This window comes from Camelina sativa, chromosome 4 (genome assembly GCF_000633955.1).
Source record: "Camelina sativa cultivar DH55 chromosome 4, Cs, whole genome shotgun sequence".
Lineage (NCBI taxonomy): Eukaryota > Viridiplantae > Streptophyta > Magnoliopsida > Brassicales > Brassicaceae > Camelina > Camelina sativa.
The window spans coordinates 8,454,770-8,472,032 of NC_025688.1; the positions used below are offsets into that span (position 1 = coordinate 8,454,770).

Here is a 17,263-nt window from a genome sequence, read left to right on the forward strand (position 1 = left end):
AGTCTTGAGGAGTATGCAATACATCTGAGAGAAGTTCTGGAGAAGCTACAAGAGCAGAAGTTGTTTGCTAAGCTGAGTAAGTGCAGTTTCTGGCAACGTAAGATGGGGTTCTTGGGTCACATTATTTATGCAGATGGAGTTTCAGTGGTCCCGAGAAGATTCAGGCCATTAGCGAGTGGCCTAGACCGCAAATTACCACTAAGATCAGGAGTTTCACTGGGTTGGCAGGGTATTACAGGAGATTTGTTCCAGTTTTTGCGAGTATGGCACAACCGATGACCAAGCTTACAGGAAATGATGTTCCATTTGTGTGGTCACCGGAGTGTGAGGCGAGTTTTGCAAGCCTCAAGGAGATGTTAACTACCACGCCGGTGTTAGCACTGCCAGAGCAGAACAAGCCTTACGTTATGTATACAGATGCTTCTGGAGTTGGTTTGGGTTGTGTTCTGATGTAGCAAGGGATGGTTATATCCTATGCTTCGCAGCAGTTGCGGAAGCACGAGGCCAATTACCCTACCCATGATTTGGAGATGGCAGCAGTGGTTTTTGCTATGAAGATTTGGAGGTGTTATTTGTATAGCGGGAAGGTTCAGGTGTTCACAGATCAGAACAGCTTGAAGTACATCTTCACTCAGCCTGAGCTGAATTTGAGGCAAAGGCGTTGGATGGAGTTGGTAGCGGATTATGATCTGGATATAGCTTACCATCTTGGTAAAACTAACCTGGTTGCAGATGCTTTGAGTCGGAAGCGGGTGGCTTCGGCTCAGGAGCATGATATGGAGGATTTAGTGGGTGAGATTATTGCATTGAGGCTGTGTGCTATCTCACCGGAGCTGTTGGGTTTGGAGGCAGCAGATCGAGCAGAGTGCGGTTAGCTCAGAAGAGTGATGAGGGGCTGGTGAATGCCTCTAAGGCTGCAGGTTCAAAGTATCAGGTCTCTGCTAATGGGACTATCCTTGTGCATGGTCGGGTCTATGTACCCAAAGGTGAGGGTCTTAGGCAGGAGATACTGAGAGAGGCTCATTCGAGCAAGTTCTCTATTCATCCAGGAGCGACGAAGATGTACCATGACCTCAAGCGGTATTATCACTGAGTCGGGATGAAGAAGGACATAGCCGATTGGGTTGCGAAGTGTGAAACCTGCCAGCTGGTGAAGGCTGAGCATCAGGTTCCTGGTGGTTTATTTTAGAGTTTACCCATTCCAGAGTGGAAGTGGGATATGATCATTTTAGATTTTGTGGTGGGATTTCCTGTGTCGAGGATGTTTGATGCGATGTGGGTCATTGTGGACCGTTTGACTAAGTCTGCACACTTTCTGGCCATCAAGAAAACTGATGGAGCAGCGGTTTTGGCTAGGAAATATGTGAGGGAGATAGTCAGATTGCATGGTGTGCCTACTAGCATTGTGTCTGATAGAGATTCCAAGTTCACTTCGGTGTTCTGGAAGGCATTTCAGGCAGAGATGGGCACGAAGGTGCATATGAGTACAGTCTATCATCATCAGACGGACGGTCAGTCAAAGAGGACAATCCATACTTTAGAAGATTTACTGAGGATGTGCGTGCTGGATTAGGGTGGTCACTGGGCAGATCATTTGAGCTTGGTTGAGTTTGCTTATAACAACAATTACTAGGCTAGCATTGGGATGGCTCCTTATGAGGCGTTGTATGGGAGGCCATGTCGTACACCGCTATGCTGGACTCAGGTGGGGGAGATGACCATTTATGGTGCGGACTTTGTTCAGAAGACCTCAGAGAAGATCCAGGTTGTGAAGCTGAACATGAAGGAAGCTCAGGTTCGGTAGAGAAATTATACTGATAAGAGGAGGAAGGATCTTGAGTTACAAGTGGGTTACAGAGTGTACCTCAAGATGGCCAGGTTGCGGGATCCGAACAGGTCATTGACAGAGACTAAGTTGAGTCTGAGGTACATGGGTCCGTTCAGAGTGGTTGAGCGGGTGGGACCAGTGGCATACATGCTGGAGTTGCCTGAGGTTATGCGTGCGTTCCACAAGGTATTTCATGTGTCAATACTTAGGAAGTGTCTTCACGAGGGTGATCGGTTGTTGGCTAAGATTCCTGAGGATCTTCAGCCCAACATGACCTTGGAGGCGAGACCGTTGAGGGTGCTCAAGAGGAGAGTCAAGGAACTTCGGAAGAAGAAGATTCATTTGATGAGAGTCCTATGGGACTGTGATGGTGTAGAAGAGCAGACCTCGGAGCCAGAGGAGAGGATGAAGGAAAGGTTTAAGAAGTGGTTTGAGAAGCAGGCCGCGACTTGAGCTTGTCTAGCCAGGTTCCAGTTGTAGTCCGTGGCTGGAGCGGGTATGGAGTATTCGAGCCCATCTCTCTTGATATTTGGTCGCTTAGGGGTGGTTGGTTGTGCGGGTCTTTGGCTCGGATAGTTGTATCTTATTTTTCTTATGTATTTTCATTGAGGTTCTAACGATTATGACATTTTGAAATTAATAAGATGAGTATTTCTTTATTTTTTAGTGGTGTTTTCATGGGAAAAGAGAAATAGCTTGGTTTTCTATATTTGGAAGTTTCCATAAATAGAAAGTTTTCACAAAAAGGAGGTTTCCATAATTAGAAAGTTTATTAAAAGGAAAGTTTTGTGGAAAGTGTTGTGGTAGATCTAGTTGGGAGAAACTCGATGACACCAAACTTGTTTGCTCAAGGCCGTGTGGTCGCAACTCATGTGATACTGATAGATTGATGGACTTTGTGACCAGAGAGTGGGAGTGATATGTTGCTTCGGATGATGATTTGAGAGCGCGCCTTAGGGTGACGACCCAAGAGCGGGATTTGTGAGACTCCCTGGATACCGTAGCCGTGGGCTGCAGCTCGGCAGTGAGTCGGTATGTCTCGAGGGTTGCGACCCGAGAGTGGAGGGAGTGTGCGTGAGTGACTTCCTGAATGCCGTAGCTTAAGGCAGATGGCCTTATAGCAAGCCGGCATTATTCGTTGGTTGCGACCATGGATGGGGAAAGCAATGAGTTGTGAGCAAATAACGTCTAGGATGTGAGTATATTCGCTAGAGGGAGACCTCGGGGTTCAGTCGGAGGTGTGCGGTCTGTTGCGACAGTTGCACGGGAAACCTTGGGTGACGGTGTTCAGTCTGGTCGGAGGACGTGCATGCCGTGTTGAAGGTGGCACAAAGGTTCTTGGCAGATGGACGGTGTTGCGGGATTCGAGGACGAATCCTTGTTGGTGGGGGAGAATTGTAATATCCGCAAACACGAATACTGGTTTGGGAGGTGCATCGGTCGATGCAGAGGGTGTGTCGGTCGATGCATGGTCAGTTTGAGCGGACGAGTTTAAGTTAAACGTTGCGTTTTTGGGTTAGGAAAATCCTTGTGTTGATTATAAAAGGAGTTTTGTCGTTTTGTGGCCGAGGTTTAGCCGGTTTTGAGAGAAAGAAAGAGAGGAAAGAAAGTTCTTGCTGTTCTTGAGTGTCCTTGGGAGTTTTGAGATATTGGATTTTGTTTCTGTAGAGATCTGTAGCTGGGATCATTGTAGGAGCTTCCTAGGAGCGTTCTCTTCTTATTTTAGAGTCAGATTCCTCTTTGGCAAAGGTTAGTGCATGACCATGGCTTATCTAAGCTGGAGATTTCTTTGATCTGCTTGTTTATGTGTTCTATTGGCTTGCTATTACGTTGTTGAGTCGGTAGAGGATTTAGGAAGCTTTTTGTGGCGTTGGTTTGTGTGTTTTGGTGGTTTAGGGAGGGACATCCGGTGAGAAGGTTCGGGGAAAAATGGTGTTCGACATGTGCGTCGGTCGATGTAATGCGAGGACGACACGAATTGACCTAAGAGTATCGGTCAATGCCATGTGGAGGCGTCGGTAGATGCAATTAGGGATTTCGTGCAATATCGAGCATGCTTCGGTCGATGCAGCGTGCATGTCGGTCGATGCAAGTGAACCTTGCGTCAGTCGATGCAACCCCATTTGGTGTCGGTCGATGCATTTTCCTGGTTTGTTGTTGTTTGGTTATTGATTGTTGGTTGATGGTTAGAGATGTCTCTATTGCGTGTGTGTAGCCCAGTAAATGGGAGGATTGCCTTACTGAGTGTTTATAAAATATTCATGCATCTCAATTTGTGTTTGTGAAAGGCAAAGTGTGATCGTGGAATCGAGGCGATGAGGAGGAGGATGTTCTAGAGGCTTGATTGACTGTGGTCTAGCTATTGTTAGGGTGCTAGATTGAGTTGATAGAACATTGTAGGATATTGGAATTGATATTTGCTTGATTGGTTATTGGATTATTACATTGTTGGATTTTTATTGGATTATTGAAATTGTTTGGTTTCCGCTGTTGATGATGGTTGCTAGGTTACTAGTGGGTATGTAACCACTAGAGAAGTATTATTACTATAAAAAAAAACGGGAAAGGTTGTTTCAACGACGGACGAGAATAACCTACTCATTGATCGCCCCGAGAATCATCTTTCCATATAATATTGTTTCATGTGATCAGACCTGTCATTCGAAAGATATCGCCATCTCCCTGCAGCGTATCCAATCTGTTGAAACACAGATCCGTCTTTATCGCACCAGTCAGCTTCGAGATTGATTTCACGACAAAGTACTATGAATCAGATTACGCATAACCTATCTACGGGCAGACCTTGGAGTCACATTTCCATAAAAGCCGACCTCAACTCAATTCGAAGTGTCTACCGAAAGTTATCATCCTATTTCCAAACTGACACATCTTGTTCGAAACCCTAGCTATCAGCCCGCCGTCACGACTTGGAGAACAGTTTTCTACCTATCTAGAAGAAACCTAGAGACGGTATGCATATCAACATGAATCCTCGAGGCTTATCTCTCTAAGGAGACCGACCTCATCTCAATCAGCAATGTTTACCGGAAGATAACACTCTATCTCCGGAACAGACACATCATATTCGAAACTATAGCTCTCAGCTCGTCATCCCGACTTGGAAAGCAGTTTTCCACAGATCTAGAAGGAATCTAAAGCCTTTATACATGTCATTCTGAACCTCAGAGGTTTATCTTTTCAGCAACACTGACCTCGCCAAAATCTGAGCTGTCTTAAGAAACTTATCACAGATCTCCCTCAACTGGTGTGATCTGTCAAAACCCTAAATCGCAGATCCGATCTGTTAAGAATAGGCCTGGACAAAATACCCGAATCCGAAAATCCGACCCAAACCCAATCCGAAAAATCCGATCTGAACCCGTATCCAAAATTTTAAATACCCAAATGGGTCTAGAATCTATTAAAATCGGATACTCAAAGCCGATCGCGTACCCGACCAACCCGAACGCCCATGCCTATTTAAGAAAATCAAAATTTGAAGATAACTTTCTGGCATTTTAGGAAGAACCAGACGCTGATCTACATATCAAGTTAAAACCCCAAGGTTATCTTTCTAATAAGATTGACCACGTCTCAATCGCTGCTATCTATTTAAACTTATGACCAATTTTCTGGAGCAGATGCAGCTTGTCCGCAATTGTCAGGTCGTCTCACATTGTGACAATATTCCCAGCGATCCAGATTGAGCCTGTATGCGATCTGCATATCAGTGTGTAGACATGAGGCTTATCGTTCTAACACGAATGATCTCGCCTAAATCCAAGCTGTGTCAAGAAATTTATCACAAATTTCCCTCAATAGGTGTGATCTGTCAAATTCCAAACGGCATATCCTACCTTTCAAAAGAACCGATTTTCAAAGCAATTTTCTGCCATTTTAGAAAGCGCCAGACACCGATGTAAATATCAATTTGAAGTTCTGAAACTTATCTTTCTAACAAGACCAATCTCATGTCAATCGGCTATGCCTACCTAAAGCTATCACCGTGTTTCTGAAACAAACACATTCATCGAGATAAGTTTTCTATATATTCATATATGTTAATTTGCTTAAATCAGGTCACACTAGATATCCTCATGCCATATATGCCATATAGAATCATCAAAACGCATGAACTTAAAAATCATTATCACTTGATCATATGCATTTGATTTGCTATCCTCTTTATCACATGCCTAGCATTCTCGACTGTTTATTCGATGATAGATTTGAGCTCTACTGCTGCATGAATCGTTATTGTGAAGGATCTCTTTAAAATGATGGTGTATCTGACTAGTGTGAAACAAGTATTCTCACTTTAAAAAAAAAAGTCAGAAGCCGAGTCTTGTCTCGCAACCGAGCCATGCCTTGCAAAAAACCTGTTTGGGAATCCGACCTCTTTAGTTCTTCAAAAAAACAAAAGAGCCGAGCCATGCTTCACATATTAGAAAAAAAAACAGTTCGGGAATCCGAACTCATTAGTTTTTTCAAAAAAAGAAAAAAGAGTCGAGCCATGCCTCTCATATTATAAAAAACCAGTTCGGAAATCCAAACTCATTAGTTCTTCCAAAAAAAAAAAGCCGAGCCATGTCTCGCATATTATAAAAAAGCCAGTTCGGGAATCCGGACTCATTAGTTTTGTATAAAAAACCGAGTCATACCTCGCATATATATATATATATATATAACTGAGTCATGCCTCGAATATAAAAAACCAGTTCGAAAATCCGAAGTCATCAGTTCTTTATTAAAAAAACGGCCTAGCCATGTCAAAAAAGAAGAAGTCGAGCCATGCCTCGCAAATATAAAAAAAACCGAGTTCAGGAATCTAAAACCGGAATTCGAGCTCAAAAATTAAGGACAAGCTCCACAACTCGCTCCTAAAATCTAAAAGCCGATTTCGACACTCGCAACTAAATGATTACGAAAGTCGAGTTAGACACTCGCAACTAAACGATTACGAAAGTCGAGTTCCGTGCTCGCAAATCAAAGACGAGCTCCGCACTCAAAAATCAAGGATGAATTCTCCCTTAAGCGGACAGCTCAGTTTCAGTTCGTCCTCAGACACCTTAGTTTCAGGTCGTCTTCAAAATACTCAGTTTCAGTTCATCCTCAAACAACCTCAGTTTCAGGTCGTCTTTAGACAACCTCAGCTTCAGTTTGTCTTCAGATAAGTCAGTTTTAATTCATGTTCAGACAGATTCAATTTCAGGTCATCTTTAAACAACTTTAGTTTCAATTTGTCTTCAGATAAGTCAGTTTCATTTCATGTTCACACATATTCAGTTTCAGTTCGTCTTCAGACAGCTTCAGTTTCAGTTTGTTTTCAGACAACTTCAGTTTCAGCTCGTCTTCAGATAGCTACAGTTTCAGCTCGTCTGCCGACAACTTCGATTTCAGTTCATCTTCAAATAGCTTTAGTTTTTTTTTCTAACTGAATCTTTATGATTCATACTGAATCTTTCAACATCCTGGCCAAATGCTCGACTCGCGTCAAATCACAAAAGGGGAATAAGTCGAGGCCAGTATCTCGCTCCCCTCAAACTCTTAATCGAGGGATAAGCCGAATCCAGAGTTTTTATTTTGCACCCGGGCTCTAGTTTGGACGGAAACATAAGCCGAACTCAGAGTTTTATTTTCGCAATCCGTTTCCGAACTAGATGCAAAGGGGATAAGCTGTGAAGATTGAGCTTCCTCTTCTGACCTCCGAGATTCCATTCTGGAATTGCGAACTAGCTGCTCGACAATGAAGAATGAACTTGTGTATTTATGGAATGAAGAGAGCAACCAACTTACAAAAAGTCATCATGATCTACAACACGTCTCAACTTGGATTGGTGACTGCAACGGTGCGCGTGTTCGGAATTCGGTTTTCCTGAAGTTTAGATCGAATTTTTTTTCCTATAGTTCGGAAAATAGAATGGATAATCGAAATCTACCGAATTGGGGGGACTAATTGTTGGTGCGGAATTTAACACCCATGAAATACCGACCTAAACTGAAGGTAAACCGAGTAACTTTGCACATCAAATAAACCGGGGGACCTCCTTTTGTGCCAGCAAAATGGGCCTATAAGCAGAAGCCCGACGAAACACTCGACAGACCTCCGAGACCGCCCCCTAAGCCCGACCTGATCATCAGAATATGAAGTTTACCTTATTTTTGTTCCAAGATTTAAGAAAAATAGACTTATCCTCTCCTCTTATCTATCCAACAATTAATACAATAACTCTAATTCTTCATAGTTCTTGAGCAAAACCTAGTTTGTTCTTCAAGAGATTTAAATTTCTTTTTATTTTCTACCTTTAATCCAGTTTTTTAGAGAGAAAAAGTGAATTCGTTCCCCGCTCAAACAAATTGATTGTGTTGATTCAACACATTATATTAAACTCAAGGTAAAAGACACAAGAATGAGACCATAGATATTCAAGAGCGTAAAATACAACCATACAATGATCGAAATCACTTATTATTAAGTAGATTATATTCAATAATTAAAATGAAAGAGAGCCTACATGGTGAGCTTAACGACGCTAAACCCGCCATCGACGGCCAAATTCTGACCGCTGATATAAACAGATTCATCAGAAGCCAGAAACAGAGCAGCTTCAGCCACATGACGTGCTTTAAGCGCCACACCTTTGAGATTCCCAGTAGCTTCACAATATCCTTCAACCATCTTCGCTGTTTCCTCATTGATGCTAGTCAAACCCGTCGCAACCGCGTACGGTGCAACCCCGTTGACTCTAATACCATATTGCCCCAACCCACCACACGCTGACCTAATCAGCCCGAGAAGCGCGTGCTTAGACGCCGTGTAACTATGAGGTCCCGGACCACCGATCTCGGCTGCAACACTCGTCGTACACACGATTGAGCCACGAGTTCCACTAGCCACCATGGAACGAGCCGCGTGTTTGATAAAAGCAGCCGCACCGCGAACGTTGACCGCGATCGTCTGATCAAACCGCTCAAGATCCAAATCAAGAAAGCTTCCGGCCTGTTCCAAGATACCGGCGTTGTTATACAGAACGTCAAGCTTCCCATGTTTTTCAACGGTGAATTTAACGGCGTTCTCGACTTCCGTCTCGTTCGTTACATCGCAACGGTAAAAACTTGCTTTGTCTAGCCCTATGGAAACGGCAACGTTTTGACCAAGCTCTTCTTGTAAGTCAACGATGACCACTTTAGCTCCATGGTCCGTGAACAACCTAGCCGCTTCAGCTCCAATCCCGCTAGCTCCGCCTGTTATGATTACGATCTTGCCATCTAACCTTCTGTATATAAAAAAATAATAGACAAGTTAATAAATTAAACGTACGTATGTATAGTGTGTATGCATAATGAAGTTGTAAGAGATGAAACACTTGCCTTACTCCCGACATTGTTTTGCCTTTGAACTGAGAGATTTCGAAGGATATATATAATTTTGAAGATAACCAATAATTGCGCATTTAAATATTTAATTTACTTCAACGTTTCTCACGCTCTTAATAATTAAAAAATACATTATTATTATTTTCTTGGTCTAATATACTATTATTTGGTGTTAACAAACTACATTATTGTCGCTTATTTAATTCTCCAGCGTTGTCAGCTTATACAAAAAATTAATATTGATTGTTCATCACCATACATAACTCGACACTCTAAGTTATATAAAGAGCCAAAAAGAAAAGAAAAATAATAATATTATCGACGGTCTTGATAAGATTAAAATATGTGTTTCAGATGGACTTAACGATGCTATAGAGTCAATAAGCCAGATTCTGTCCACTAATGACGGGATATACGAGTCACGGAGTCAGTGGCCATGTTCTGCTTCTTCCTTAACGTCTTTTTCTTTCCTATTTGTTCATCGGGAAGATCACATGCCGAAGGTTAAAAACTCATTTGAATCGGGTTTTTTTTTTTTTTTTTTTTTTTTTTTTTTTTTTTTTTTTTNTTTGTCATTAAAAGACACTTACGGATCGATTTCCATCAATATTTGGTGGTATTAGTCCATTTTGATTTTTTGTTTTTTGTTTTGAACAACTTAGTCCATTTTGTTGAGTGATATTAACGTTTTCGTCATAAATCTATTTCTGTCTTGCAAAACAGTACTTCTCACCAACTGGTAGCGGTGGTTTTTAGTGGTTTCTATTTGAATATGAATTGTTCGATTAACGCGAGATTTACTAAATCATCTTATTTAGTCAATCGATATAATGTCATGCTTTTAATCCACTACAAAATTTGTTAAATAATGGCTACGCTCACCTTTAAAAAAAAATACTCCCTCCGGTTTATCCGTTTTATAATATAAAATGTTTAGACAAGTATTTTTGTTTCATAATATAGGATGTTTCCAACTTTCTATGCAATTTTTAGATTAAATTTATATTTTACATTATGTAGATTTGTTTATGATTGGTTAAACTTTTTAAAAGTAACTATTTATTAATATGTGTGTTTTCACTAAAACATCTTATATTTTGAAACAGAGGAAATATATTTCTTGATAATATGTGGAGTGTGGACTTCTCCCACCTTTTTTTCATTGGTTATAAAAAAATGTCACACATTTTTGTTGATCATTTTAATTGCCAATTATAATTGCTATGATTGAGTAGTAGTATGGTTACTCTCTTAAAAGAAGAAATCACAAGATATATACAAGCTTCTAAAATTTGTTATGACACATCCTCGTGCCAAAATCAAATTATGATCTTGCCCATCCAATCAAGTAGCTAATTAATCTTATGAGATAGGCACTTGACATTGTTTTGTTTGTCACCGACATATCCTTTTTGTAGCTTGTAAAGACGTGAGGGATGAAACCACTTGCCTGAGTCTTGATTCTTGACATTGTTATGTAATTTTTTTTTTTTCATTTTCGAAAAATATTTTCAAAGATTTCATTTGATTTTCTTTGTTACATTTTTTTTTTACTCTTTTAATATATTCGCCAATATACATTTTTTTTGGTGAGATTTCAAAGTGTAACCAAGAGTTGCGCATTTCACATATAAAATACGTCAACTTCCTCATGTTATTTACTATAATCTTCACCAAACCACATTATTTTCATTTGTCAGTAGTAGATCTACAGTATTTTTTGTGCAAGCCTTCCACGATTCCAGCTAAGCTTACCTATCTAGTAATGTTAATATGTAGTTTGCACAAAATATTAAATATTAGAATATGTACATTATTTTGTTATACAAAGATTCTGATGTATAAACTATAAGAATTACGTAATTGTTACGTCTAAGCGATCATATACTAGTGTATAAACTATAAGAATTAAAAACCTAAGGCTGAATCTTTGTGGAATACGATAATCTTCATATGGAACTGTATATATATTCATCAATACCATTTCTGTAGCCATAAAGCAAATCAATATCAAGGTAGAATTTTTCACATGGGTTTAACCCGAAACTTTGAAAATACTCCAATAGGTTTAATATACATACTGCAAAAAAAGATACGGTGATATCTTATTATATAAACCTTAGTTCTCAAACTTAGTAACTCACCAGATCGTGACACGTGTTAGTTTTAACGATTAGAGATTAAAGTTAAAAACTCACCAGATCGTGACATGTGTTAATTTTAACGATTAAATATCAAAGTTATTAACTCATCAGATCGTGACACGTGTCAATTTTAACGATCATAAATTACAGTTTTCAAGCTTGGTAAAACAGATAAAGCATAAGATAATTATAATCTTATTATATTTAAAAAAACAAGTAAGATAAATATATTATATGTCTCCATATTTAGTCGTTTAATTATATTATATAACGTAGCACATTAAATTTTATGTCTTCGTTTGCACAAAAAAAAATAAAATAAATTTAATGTCTCTATGGTTAGCCAATTTCGGACACTGACTACTACAACAAGATTTGTGAAGGCAGTCTCTGGAAAAAAGCTTGAATTGAAGTCTGAACTAATATTTTTATTATATTAAAAATCTTATTATATAAAGTTGGATTTTCAAATTAGTCATTAACATGATCATGACACATGTCAAGTACACTGATGAGATGTTGACACGTGTCAAAAAATTATTATTTTTCAAAACAGCTAATTAAAAAATATGTTGTAAACTAGGGAAACTCGAAGGAGGTTTTCTCTTCTTATTATTATTAATGAATCAATTAGTACATCATATATATATAGTAGAAGGCTAAGCCTTATCTCCCTAATTCTTAAACCGATTTTGACATAAGAGAGAAGGGCCGATGGGCTTTATAGAGTAAGACATGTAATAGGCCGGTTATGGAAGTCCACTCCAAGTGTTTTACAACACTCCCCCTTGGATGACATAACCGTGCCAATGCTAAGGGATCAGCGCAATACGCTTGGGGGTGCTGCCTCATTAAAACCTTACAAGGAAAACCCAGTGGGACAAAACCATGGTGAAGGAAAATGAGTACAGCACGCATTGCTCCCCCTGTTCTAAGCATCACTAAAAGTCCTTTAGTCTCCGCATCCCAATCTGGTGCGTGAGCTTCTTGAATGTTGATGTCGGTAATGATTTGGTGAAGAGATCGGCTGAATTGTCGCTGGACGGAACTTGCACCACTTGAACTTCTCCGGCCTTTTGTAGTTCATGTGTGAAGAAGAACTTAGGTAGAATGTACTTCGTCCGATCTCCCTCTATATATCCTTCCTTAAGCTGTGTGGTGCAGGTTGTATTGTCTGCGTATATAACCGTTGCTTCCTTATCGTCGGCCATGCCACAATCTGTCCTGATATGTTGAGTCATCGACCTCAACCAAACACACGGCTGGCTTCATGAATTGCTAAAATCTCTGCATGATTAGATGAAGTGGCCACAATGCTCTGCTTCATAGAACGCCATGGGACCTCTGTACCACCATGTGTAAATACATAGCCGGTTTGAGACTTTGAATTGTGTGGATCCGATAAGTAACCTGCATCAGCAAAACCAACTAAACCTTTTTTGTTATAGTTAGTATAATACAAACCCAAATCTGTCGTCCCTTGTAGGTAACATAATACATGTTTGATACCGTTCTAGTGCCTTTGGGTCGGACAAGAACTAAATCTTGCTAGGAGGTTCACGGCAAAACATATGTCTGGTCTAGTGTGGCTAGCCAATAACATTAACGCTCATATAGCACTGAGGTATGGCACTTATGGACCGAGAATCTCTTCATCGTCCTTCTTTGGACCGAATGGATCTTTATCCAAATCAATACTCCTCACAACCATTGGGCTAGGCAATGGGTGAGCTTGGTCCATATTAAACCTCTTGAGTACCTTTTCAGTATATGCCATTTGATGCACAAGGATTCCATCATTTATGTACTCAAGCTGCAATCCCAAACAGAACTTAGTTTTACCTAGGTCTTTCATTTCAAACTCTTTCTTGAGATATTCAACTGTTTGAGCGATTTCTCCAGAGGTTCCTAGGATATTCAAATCATCCACATATACAGCTATGATTACAAACCCTTTGTTTACAAACTTCTTTATAAAATACATGGACTGATGGGATCATTCTTATAGCCCTCTTTGGCTAGGTACTCACTTAGTCTATTGTACCACATACGCCCACTTTGTCCATAAAGGGATTTGTTTAGCCTTATGCAGTATTGTTCTCGAGAACCATTCTTATCTTTGAGCTCAATACCCTCTGGTAATCTCATATAAATCTCATTATCCAGTGGACCATATAAGTATGCGGTTACAACATCCATTAACTTCAAATCCAGTTTTTCTCTTATAACCAGACTTATTAGAAATCTAAAAGTCGTTGCATCCATCACAGGGGAGTATGACTCCTCATAATTTATTCCTGGTCTTTGGGAGAATCCTTGTGCTACAAGCCGTGCCTTATATCTCACAATTTCATTACTCTCATTTCGCTTTCTTACAAAGACCCATTTGTGTCCAACTGGCTTTATATCGAATGGTGTCCTTAAGATCGGACCAAACACATTCCTTTTCTTTAGTGAATTCAACTCCACGTCAATTGCATCTTTCCATTTTATCCATTCTTTACTTTGAGTGCACTCTAATGTGGACGTGAGTTCATGATCCTCATTTATTTCAAGTGCTACCTTGTATGCAAATATCTCATCAATGTCGACATTCTTACGGTTCCATTGTATTCCAGACATGATATAATTGATTGAGATCTCATCATTATCAATACCTTCAGGTCCTTGAGGTTCAGCGTCCCAAACCTCATTTGGTACCTTAGGATTTGCCGCGGCCATGTCTATAATTTCCTTAAACTCGGTTTGTTTTGCACCTTTCTTAGATTTTCGAGGGTTCTTATCTTTGGAACCTAATGGTCTACCACGTTTCAAACGGGCCTTAGACTCTGTAGCAACTTGATTATTGTGTTCCTTTTGAACATCAATATGTACTGGTGCATTACAAGCTGGTATGTACGATTTTGTTACTCTCTTTGGGTCAGCAAAGGAATCTGGCAATTGAATAGCTAGCTTTTACAAATATATAATCTTTTGGACCTCTGCATCATATGCTAGAGTCCGAGGATCTTGCCAATTTAAGGATGTTTGATTCCATGATAATTCTTTAACCAGCTTGTTTTTCTCTCCACCCAACATATGAAATTCGGACTCAGCAAACTGACAATCCACATATCTGGCCTTAAATAAATCACCCGTAGTTGGCTCAAGATACTTAATAATGGTGGGAGAATCATATCCAACATATATTCCCATCCTCCTTTGAGGTCCCATCTTAGTTCTTTGTGGTGGAGCAATTGGTACATAAACGGCACACCCAAATATTTTTAGATGGGATATGTGTGGCTCATGACCTGTTAGTAATTGGGATGATGAATATTTATGCTCATTAGATGGCCTGATGCGTATAAGTTCTGATGCATGCAATACTGTGTGTCCCCAAGCCGACACATGAAGCTTCAACCTTAGGAGTAATGGTCGAGCAATTAATTGAATACGTTTAATAAAGGATTCAGCTAATCCATTTTGTGTATGTACATGTGCCACGGGATGTTTCACACTTACCCCCATGGACATACAATATTCATTAAACGCTTGGGATGTAAATTCACCAGCATTGTCTAGACGTATAGTCTTAAGTAGAAAATATATTTAGTTACATTTACTGGTGACGGCCTTATAATGAGTTTTCCTTGTGCGCATGCTACACACGTGAGATTCTTAGGAATAACTCTTCTCTCTTTTAGAGTGTGCCCATTTTAATTTAATATAAGCTTACACATCATGTTCGAACTCGGATGACCAAGCCGGTCATGCCATAAAGTGAATTGATCATTGAACATCTTGTTCATTGCCAAATTAGCCTCTATCGTATTAATGTTAGCATGGTAAAGACCAGTGGCTAATGCGAGTATAGTCTCTAGGACCTTCTTATGGCCTTGGGTGATTTCAGTAATATATAGGAACTCTTGGTTTCCTTCACCCTTAGTTTCAACATGTAGACCATTCAAACGAATGTCTTTAAAACTCAATAAGCTTCTCTTTGAGCTGGGTGAATATAAGGCATCACTTAGTTCAAGATGTGTGCAATTTGGTAATAAAATATGTGCTTGGCCGTAGCCTTCAATTAAACTTACTATACACGCTATTATACTAATATTGGCATTTTTCATAATGAGATTAACAAAATATCTCTTGTCCTTCAAAATTGTGTGGCTTAATCCACTATCCACCACAATTATATTCTTGTCCTCAGTCATTTCTCAATATGGACAAGAATTTTATGTTCTAAACATAAACAAATAATTTTCTATTGAAAGAAATAAAATAATTGAATTTAAACCAAAATTATAATTCAATAAAATTCAAAGTCATAAAACATAGATAATTAATATAAATCAATACAACCAATAAGAAATTTAATTATCCTCTTTTAGGCAATCTGAAGTCTCATAATCCAATTGGTCATCATTCTCATGGTCGAAATCTCCTTCACCATCGAGATGAACCAGGTTAGCTTCTGGATTCTTTTTCAAACTCTCTTGATAGAGATCAATGAGATGCTTAGGTGTTCTGCACATTTTGGCCCAATGATTAGATATACCACATCGGTGAAAAACCGATTTAGCCTTGTGTTGCGGTTTGAAGATTCCGCGGCCTCTACCACGACCACGACCGAAGTCGGATTGGTTCCCACGACCATGACCATCATACTGGTTTCCTTGGTACTGGCCACGACCACCACGTCCTCTACCACGGCCACGACCGTGATACTTGTCTCTATGGACATAGTTGGACTCTTTAATTTCCTTGGGCTCTTTAGGCTCTTTCTTAGTAATGTCAACCTTGTGAGCCTCTGGTAAGGGGGTAGATCCAGGAGGCCTCATAACACTGTTAATCAACAATAGCTCATTGTTTTGCTCAGCAAGTAGCAAACAAGAAATGAGGCTTGCATATGTCTTAAAACCCTTTTCACGATATTGTTGCTGAAGCAGTATGTTATTAGTGTGAACGGTTGAGAATGTCTTCTCTAGCAAGTCCTCCTCAGTAACCTCCTTACCACATAATTTCAATATCAAGACTATCTTAAATAGCTATGAATTATACTCATCCACGGATTTAAAATCCTGGATCCTTAGGTTTTTCCAATCAAATTGAGTCTTTGGTAGGAGCACCGTCTTTTGGTGTCCATATCTGTTTTTCAACTCTGTCCAACGGTCAAGAGGATCTTCTATGGTAAGGTATTGGTTCTTGAGACTCTCATCAAGGTGATGACGTATATGTAATATCGTCTTATATTTATTCTTTTCAGTGCAATCATTCTCATCCTCAATGCATTCGCATAGGTTTTTTGATTTCAGGTTGTTCTTAGTGTCCAATGCCCATTGTAAGTAATTGTCTCCAGAGACATTAAGGACAGCATATTGGAGATTATTTAGCTTTGCCATCTACACAATACAAGACATGCATCTGAGCATTAGCATGCGGTATTTGAGACTGAACTATGCATTTATTTTACTCTTAGGTCATGCAGTATAAGACCAAAACATGCCATCAATTTAAACTTTAGGCCATGCAGTATTTGAGACCGAAACATGTCTTGCCTTTATTCTTAATTTCGTGGCTTAACATGCATGAAAATATAATCCTAGACAAATTCTAGTATGAACAGGAAATATGCACATAATTTCAGGTTTTAGCAATTTTCCTTTTTCTTAGATAAGATTTCCTTTTTCTTAAAACAGGATAATGACAAAATTTTAGGAAATATTTTATAGGCTAGGATAATGTCTAAAATTAATTTGGGAGTTATCCTAATTTTGTTTTGATCTTTCATGCAAAACATAAGACAATTCCGATTTTAAGATCTTAGATTTTAGGGTTTAGATTTTTAAACAAACAATCAAGAACAATCGGATTTAAACAACCTAGAACAACCAGATTAATATTTTCTTTATGAGATTCGAATTTTAGG

The 17,263-nt window shown here is 39.4% G+C and overlaps 1 protein-coding gene across 1 annotated transcript; it reads right to left on the reverse strand.

Moving 5' to 3' along the window:
• LOC104783683 (short-chain dehydrogenase reductase 5-like) lies at positions 8,177 to 16,175 on the reverse strand. The gene is made up of 2 exons (XM_019244075.1): positions 15,893 to 16,175; positions 8,177 to 9,127 (listed from the first exon to the last, which is right to left on the reverse strand). Exons 1-2 carry the CDS (start codon positions 16,173 to 16,175, stop codon positions 8,340 to 8,342), a joined length of 1,071 nt encoding a protein of 356 aa, XP_019099620.1. The 3' UTR covers positions 8,177 to 8,339.

Excerpts from the sequence above, each read along its gene's own strand:
- LOC104783683 (XM_019244075.1), bottom strand. The coding sequence starts at position 16,175 with ATGAGGCCTCCTGGATCTACCCCCTTACCAGAGGCTCACAAGGTTGAC. Across the intron at positions 9,128-15,892 it reads ATCGGTTTTTCACCGATGTG|TCTATTATTTTTTTATATAC; the intron begins GTATATCTAATC and ends TTTATTAACTTG.